This window comes from Sinocyclocheilus anshuiensis, unplaced genomic scaffold (assembly GCF_001515605.1).
Source record: "Sinocyclocheilus anshuiensis isolate Anshui unplaced genomic scaffold, SAMN03320099.WGS_v1.1 scaffold1392, whole genome shotgun sequence".
NCBI lineage: Eukaryota > Metazoa > Chordata > Actinopteri > Cypriniformes > Cyprinidae > Sinocyclocheilus > Sinocyclocheilus anshuiensis.
Window position 1 is genome coordinate 775,961 of NW_015542476.1, and position 8,711 is coordinate 784,671.

The 8,711-nt window shown below is 38.1% G+C and overlaps 1 protein-coding gene across 1 annotated transcript; it reads left to right on the forward strand.

Moving 5' to 3' along the window:
• The first annotated feature begins 4,878 nt into the window (after positions 1 to 4,878).
• On the forward strand, positions 4,879 to 7,052 carry LOC107693853 (tubulin beta-4B chain). Its single transcript, XM_016493380.1, has 4 exons — positions 4,879 to 5,089; positions 5,457 to 5,565; positions 5,656 to 5,766; positions 5,850 to 7,052. Exons 1-4 carry the CDS (start codon positions 5,033 to 5,035, stop codon positions 6,908 to 6,910), a joined length of 1,338 nt encoding a protein of 445 aa, XP_016348866.1. The 5' UTR covers positions 4,879 to 5,032; the 3' UTR covers positions 6,911 to 7,052.
• The last annotated feature ends 1,659 nt before the right edge of the window (positions 7,053 to 8,711 follow it).

The window sequence follows — 8,711 nt, forward strand, 5'->3', positions numbered from 1 at the left end:
ACTCAATTGACAACTGCCCCTTTGACAGTATGCTTGTTTTATTTTTCACCTTTTTTTTTTTTTGCTTGGTTCTGGTATATTTATATTCTCATTCCTTGCTGAGGTGGTATTCATTCCTTCATTGTGATAAGAGATGGTGAGTGACTTACAATGTATAAAAAGATGATACATCCTAATAAAATATCAAAATATATTTCTGACTAAATAAGACACTATACGAATGCAAATGTTCTGTACATGTAGTTATTTATCTTAATTGTTGTATGTGGTGTGACTGGTAATCATGACTTCTATGCTGGTGACAAAAGAAATTACTTTTATAAAAAACATTTTAATATTTCATCTTAAACGTCAGCTTTCATCAGATATATAAAGCTACTGAAATGCTAAGTCTTTTATCTCTTTCCCAAACACACACACATCCTCATAGTTTGAATTCCCTTATAAATATGCACATTGACATATGCATCTAGATGTGAACACTAATCTTGCACAGCCCCAGAGAGCTTGGGCGGGAGTGCAAAACTGAAATGGCAAGGTGTCATGTTGCATGAACATCTCATCACATTGTGTTGCTGGCGAAACATGAGATGCTCTTATCTTAATTTTTACATGCCCTCCTTCATGAATACTCACCCTGAATAACATAAAGGTCAAAAACTTGTTTGATAAACTGAAATGTATATACCTTTGCTGGGGTTGAGGTTTTGTAGAAATATAATGCCTGTTGGCTAAAAAGAAAAAAGCTTCCTTATTAAAGAAACCTGCCTTATCACTAATATAAATAGCTTTTAAGATAAAATTCTGATTTGAAAACTAACATAAGAGCATTGCATTGTAAAATAGGAGTATGCAAAAGAGTGTCAAGTGACAATATCCAAGGAAGGATATATTGAGGATGTCTTCAGACCCATGCATTTGTTGATAAAAGTTTTTAGGTCTGTTCCAACTTCAAATTAACAAGGAAATGAACTTAGAATGAACAAAAGTTGTTTGTTTTCTTGTGTATACTTTGGATAGCAAACAAACAGAAAAATTAGCTTTGTTTTATGTTTCCTTGGTCACGAATGTACAGTACATACAGTAGACCTATATCACTCTGTATGAGTCTGAAAATAGGCCTCTGTGTGGGGAGTTTCTATAGAAGTACTGCTGTTTCTATAGAGCTGTTTTTGCTCTGCCTTTGGACAGTGGAGGATGTTTTCCAGCTAGGTTAGCTTTCCTCATAGGGATCACCAGCAACAGAAGGGAAATGAAAACAGGGTAAAGCCTTGACAATAAATAAATAAATAAATAAAATAAGACCCATAAACCAGAGTGTGTGGAACACAAGCCTAAAACATTTTATATTTATGTGTTTAGTCAACTTAAACTAAACTGAAGAAGGTGAAATCATTAAGTTTCAGGTCAAAAGCTATAGGGAGTGTGCATGATGTCCCACTTTGCCTATTCAAAGTTCTTCTTTTTTTGTCTTGTTTAAAAAGAGATGTGTGTGTGTGCAAGGCAGCTGCTGCCAGTGTTGTTACACTTTGAGCATTAATCAATAATGCAGTGCATAGTTTTGCCTTACACTCCTACTTACACACACACACACACACACACACACACACACACATACAGTATATACAGCCTCTCAAGTTCAGACTTTCCCAGTCCCTGAGGGAGTATCTCATTCACACATCAGTGCCCTAAGTTTCGATGAGTCTTGCTGCAAACACAGTACCCTTCAAATATTTTGGGTAGGTAATAATTTGTAATGTATTTCAATGTCTCTTATGCTCACTAAGGCTGCATTTATTTTAACATAAGCATAGGTCGCCGTGATTTTGCTAAGTAAGACATGTTCCAGGATCAACATCTTTTGTTGATCCTGGATCAACACAACTGTCCAAAAATATAGACTTAACCCAATCCCTACCCCTAAACCTAACCCTACCCATAATTTATTCCTAAAAACAGTGTGAAATGATAGCTGATTAACAAGGGTGTAGAAGCACCTAACTCTGATTGTAAGCCTAAAACAGATATTTCATGAAAAGTTATCCCTCAATTCTGATTGGTTGATAGGAACAAGGATGTTGATCCAGGAACATGTTGTACTTGGTGAAATCACAGTCACCACATAAGCATAGTAAACAGTAATATTGTGAAATATTATTAGAATTTAAAACAACTGTTTTCAGTTTTAATATACTTTAAAATTTAATTTATTCCTATGATGTCAAAGCTGATTTTTTTTGTTTTTTGTTTTGTTTTTAATCAGACATTGCTCCGGTCTTTAGTGTCACATGATCCTACAGATGCCATTCTTATGAAATGCCGATTTGGTGCTGAAGAAACATTTTATTAATATCAAAGTTGAAAACAGTACTGTTAAATGTTTTTATTAAAATATAAATCTTTTTTCATTCAAATGGAATAGAAATAATTTGTAGCAATCAAAATGGCTTCACTGTCACTCTTGATCAATTTAATGCATGCTTGGAGAAGAAAAAGTATTATTATTATTGTTTTAATCTTACTGACCCCAAACTTTTGAAAAGTAAGTTTAAGGGTATTGTGTTCAACAGTTGATACCATTGCTCTGTTGAGCTTTCAATAGTCACATAGTCTTGTTATGTATAAAGGCTTAGTAAACTGTCCTCTTACATGTCATAAAATCTTGGATCTTTCTCTCAACAACTCAACATATGTCCTAATGTGGAAATTCTATCTGCCCTTGTCATTAATCCTATTTCATTTTGTACTGGCTCAGCCTATGTGTGCTTCTGTCATAGCATGCATGAACTGAATCCCCTCTAAGGATGTATGACACCCTGTGATACTCATAAATAATTAATCGATGTTGTACATCCAACTTGTTCTCAGCACTTTAGGGATGGCAGCACAATACAGGCCTACACAAATACTTTGCTGTATCCACCTTATTTTTCTCACAAGAGCAGGCATGGCCATTTGTAATTACAAATTTCATAAAATGTATGGGTCTGGCTTCCGGTGTCATCTGTTTCCAGCTATTTTTAATTGTACAAAACAGTTTGTTTTGCTGCTTGATATTGCAAATTGGTGTGTCTAACCATATTATATATTAGCGGCTAATGAACCGGAAGTCTCGCACATACACAGAAAATGTCTTACTACCGCATTGAAAAATAAGGTGGATTGGAAATTTGAGAAATCTTGCATCAGCGAGGAATAATTTACTACTCAAGTACTTTTGAGTATGTTCTTCATGTTCTTTAGCATTTCTATGTATGTTTCTGAGTGTGCGTTTCTGTCTGTACCTGTGTATATTGACAAGTTTGTGAAATTAAATAAAGAGGTGCTGAAACAGGGTCAAAGATATTAATTTCAAAGCCACAGGGTACTATAACTATTTTCTCATGTTCTCATTCATTTGTTATTTACATCAACAGCGACAGATCATTATCAGAATGGGTCAACTAATGGAGGTGCTATACAAAACGAAAATACAAAGACTTAGTGGAGGAAATATACATTTTTGTGATCTCTATCGCAGGATAGTTTACTACTACCCTGTTGAAAAAAACAGCATATGCTGGTTAGGTATGTTTTGACGCTGGGATGCTGGTTTAAGCTGGTCCTTTGCTGGTTTATGCTGGTCCTTTGCTGGTTTAAACTGGTCCTTTGCTGGTTTAAGCTGGTCCTTTGCTGGTTTATGCTGGTCCTTTTGCTGGTTTATGCTGGTCCTTTGCCAGCACATGACCAGCATAAACCAGCAAAAGGACCAGCTTAAACCAGCAAAGGACCAGCTTAAACCAGCATCCCAGCGTCAAAACATACCTAACCAGCATATGCTGTTTTTTTTCAACAGGGTAAGCCTTCATACATAACTCTGATTAAATATTGATTTAGTTCACCAAAATGGTGAATGTCAATAGATAACCCTTGACTTACTTTGAAAAGTCAACGCACTCTAATGGCATATTTGTTAGGTCTACTATTTTACATTTTTGCAAATCTGAGGTTAATTTAGGTTTTCTGTGGCCTAAGGTTTAGGGGTGGCCATTCATGTTTATGTTTTTTGTTGTTGTTCACATTAATAAAATCACCTCTTTGTAAAATAGTTACGTTTTCTTATGAGATCAGCAGACAGGAGGCAACTTGGAAATAAAGAGATATAGAGCTGTGGTTCTTAAATGGTTTTGCTTTATGACTCAGAATTTACACCTAGTTTCTTAAATGTCAGCTATAGATGTTTAATAAGTAGCCTAACATTCCCCCAGCCATGACATAGCCTACAACCGATGCTATACTATACACGTAAATCTCAAATCCCAGCAAATGCAGCTTCCTTCAATGAATTACATTTTTCATTGGCATTCCAGCTGGCATGCCTGGACTTAAAAATAAGTAAATGTAAAACTGATTGCAGTTTTTAATACTGTTGTTGTTATTGCTCATGATACTATAGTCACGCATAGCATAAGTTACACCCAGAATAAGGTCAAGGAAACAAATAAATGGTAAGAGAATATTTTGCTAAGTAAATGTGCATGTAACTATAATTTAATTAAATTCTAATATTGTCAAGTGTGGTAACTCCTGTGCAAAAGTTAAGCAAATGAATTCAGTGTACGAACGGAATTATAGTTAACAAGTCCAAACGTGCCATGTACTGTTTGGTGAAGGTGGTGCTTGGTAACACGATTCTCAATGAGAAAATAGGTCTATTCAATGATAAAAGCTGGTCTAAATGCGATGCGTATCTGGTTACCAATACAAAACGGTTTCTGGGCGATCTCTGTGTTGTAACCATTGACAACAGATTAAACATCTCTAATCCAATCAAAAACAGAAGCGACATGATAGCGCGTGCACCGCAACCAATCAAACGCGGACAGAGAATGATTGACGTCTCGTTCATCCGCCTGTGTTTGAATGCGAAGGCTGACGTTATTTAAAACTGAAAACCGTTAGCGGTGCTCTGCATAGTTTAGTCGACGCGCAGTGAGAGTACACTACATTTGGTTTTGAACAAAAAAAAGTGCTTTTTCATTAACGATTCAACATGAGGGAAATTGTTCACCTGCAAGCTGGTCAATGTGGAAACCAAATCGGTGCCAAAGTGAGTAAGGGTATTGATTACGACATTAGCCAAAAAAAAGCCCGGTCGCGAGGGGCAGAAGTTAGTTTAACGTTATATGTTGTGTAACGTTAGTTATTTTATTTATATAACTAATTATAGTTGACTAGTTGTTATTTCTTGAGGAAAATGACATTAGTTAGTGTAACTAGCGATTTAACTGGTTATATATCTCTCCACAGTTTGGTTTTACTCCTCTGTAAACTTTCGTTTGTAGTTTTGAGAGTTGCCATGACAACAGTGCAAAAGAGGACGTTAATTAAATGTATTTTTGAAGATTTGTGATATTACTTGTACTCAAAGTGCTAATTTTATGTTAATATCGACTCATTTTCCTTTGTGTGATCAGTTTTGGGAGGTGATTAGTGATGAGCACGGAGTTGACCCGACGGGAACTTACCACGGAGACAGTGATCTGCAGTTGGAGCGGATTAATGTGTACTACAACGAAGCCACTGGTCAGTTTGCATTTGCAGCATAATGAAACAAATACCTTGCAAGAAAGTATTTTTTTTTAAAGATTATAAATGTGCACTTTTCTATAACAGGTGGAAAGTATGTACCTCGTGCTGTTCTTGTTGACCTGGAGCCTGGCACCATGGATTCAGTGAGATCTGGACCATTTGGGCAAATCTTCCGACCAGATAACTTTGTCTTTGGTAAGTCTGGTTTTGTCATTTAATTAAATGTAAAATTCTAGAGCAAAATGAGCCTGGTATGATCTGTATTTCTTCAACCATAGGTCAGAGTGGTGCTGGAAACAACTGGGCCAAGGGTCACTACACAGAAGGCGCTGAGCTTGTAGATTCAGTTCTTGATGTGGTCCGTAAGGAAGCAGAAAGCTGTGATTGCCTGCAAGGCTTCCAGCTCACCCACTCCCTTGGAGGCGGCACCGGGTCAGGCATGGGCACGCTCCTCATCAGCAAAATCCGTGAGGAGTACCCAGACCGCATCATGAACACCTTCAGCGTGGTGCCCTCACCCAAAGTCTCAGACACTGTTGTGGAGCCTTACAACGCCACGCTGTCCGTCCATCAACTGGTGGAGAACACCGATGAAACATATTGCATCGACAATGAGGCACTGTATGACATTTGCTTCCGTACGCTCAAACTCACTACACCCACCTATGGCGACCTTAACCACCTCGTGTCTGCCACAATGAGCGGGGTCACAACCTGCCTGCGCTTCCCCGGCCAGCTCAATGCTGATCTCCGCAAATTGGCTGTCAACATGGTGCCTTTCCCCCGTTTGCATTTCTTCATGCCTGGCTTCGCCCCTCTCACCAGCAGGGGGAGTCAGCAATACCGGGCTCTTACGGTGCCCGAGCTCACCCAGCAGATGTTTGATGCCAAGAACATGATGGCTGCTTGTGACCCTCGCCATGGCCGCTATCTCACCGTTGCCGCTGTTTTCAGAGGCCGCATGTCCATGAAAGAAGTGGATGAGCAGATGCTGAATGTCCAGAATAAGAACAGCAGCTATTTCGTGGAGTGGATCCCCAACAATGTCAAGACTGCTGTGTGCGACATCCCACCTCGTGGCCTCAAAATGGCAGCCACTTTCATCGGCAACAGCACTGCCATCCAGGAGCTGTTCAAGCGCATCTCCGAGCAGTTCACTGCTATGTTCAGGCGCAAGGCCTTCTTGCATTGGTACACAGGTGAGGGGATGGATGAGATGGAGTTCACGGAGGCCGAGAGCAACATGAATGACTTGGTGTCAGAGTACCAGCAGTACCAAGATGCCACTGCGGAAGAGGAGGGAGAATTCGAAGAAGAGGGAGAAGAGGAGCTTGCATAAAGAGTTGAATGCTCAAGTTCTTGTTCACTGTTGTTCTGTTCAGTTTCCTTATTGGTTTGTCTTTTTGTTCTGTTCTCTTTCTTTCAAAAGCAGCTAAAAGGAATCTATGCACACAAATTGTCTATTAAAGCTCTAAATTTGATAGCCGTCTGTTGGGTGTCTTGTCTTTGGTCTTTTTCCTTGCACATGTATTAAAGTGGATTGTAGATGAAGCTCTGTGCAACTTTACATTACTACTATTCTTTGTATAACAATATAGAAAATAAAAGTAAGATTAGAGGCTTCTTTAAACAAAAAAACCCATCCCATTTTAATACTTATATCAACAGTAGTGCAAGCTAGATGAAACCATGTCTTCACTGTGTGGATCATTCAATGATGCAAGACTGCCATCTAACGTTCAAAATGAGACCTCACATGCTGGTAGATTTCAGTGTTTTTAAAGTTTTGGGTAAGAAAAATTATGCCTCAAAGTACACACTTGCGATTTTCTTTCAAATTTAATAAAATGGAGCGTTGACAATGTCTTGTTTAAAAAATTATAAAATAATCTATATACTACATTATCTATAACATAGAAGCTAGTTCAGAAGTCTGCAGACAAGTATTTTTAAGGTCAGATGCACTTAAATCAATAGCATGAATGAGGCAAGGATATTATATCACATTGATTGACCATGTCAACTAGATGAGCCCCAGAGACCGATCCCCTGCGAAGACCTCGTCAACTAGACGGCCATCGAGAACCAGACAAGTCCTCTGCACAATCTGACCTGTGTTTCAGCCTGGAATTAAACCACGCCATGCTGGTTTCGTCTGACCAGAAGAGAACTGGCCCCCCGACTGAGCCTGGTTTGTCCCAATGTTTTTTTTCTCCATTTCTGTCACCGATGGAGTTTTAGCAATAGTGCACAGACCTATTGGAAGAGAGCTGAACTGGATGATGACATCACTGAATCATCAATGAACTGACTTTAGCTGAAAAATAACTTTGTTATTGTCCTCTTGAATTATTGACAAACTATTTTCCTGTTTGTCACTGTAAAGCTGCTGACACAATCTATATTGTATAAAGCGCTATACAAATAAAAGTGACTTGACTTGACATTGAATAAACGTAACATAGCCCTATAGTCTGTTATAATGAAATCCATATTAAATATTGAGATAACTCATATGTTGATATTTACATTAGATATATTCTTTTGGCAGACGCTTTTATCCAAAGTGGCTTAAATTGCATTCAAGGTATTGATTTTTAACAGTTAATGCATTTCCTGGGAATCAAACCCATGACCTTTGCATTGCTATGCCATGCTCTACTGTTGGAGCTACAAAGATGAATATGAAAAGCTTCAGACTGCAAATATAAGAAATAGTTAATCAATGCAAAAACATTATTTTGATTACTGCTGGTATTTTAAATTTCAATTATACACACATCCAACAACACCACACTTAAACGTAAAATACCACTGCATTTATATTGTGTCGATTTTATGTTCTCGCCAGCAGGTGGCGATAAAAAGTTACTAAAAAAAGGTGCTCATGAGGTGTAACTATGGTTCACACAGATTAAAATCCTGTGATTTTGTAAACCTTGATTTGTGCCGAGATGCTCTGTCTTTAAACTGGAAATGTATGTGACCCAGAATTACACAGAAAATACAGATGCAGTAGGTTACATTTATACATTGTAGGTTACACATGTACAGAGACTACGTACAGTTTTGCATCACTCTGCTGAATCCCTGCCACATCTTTCTTAATCTCAGATAAGATTTTTTGAGCTTTACAACAA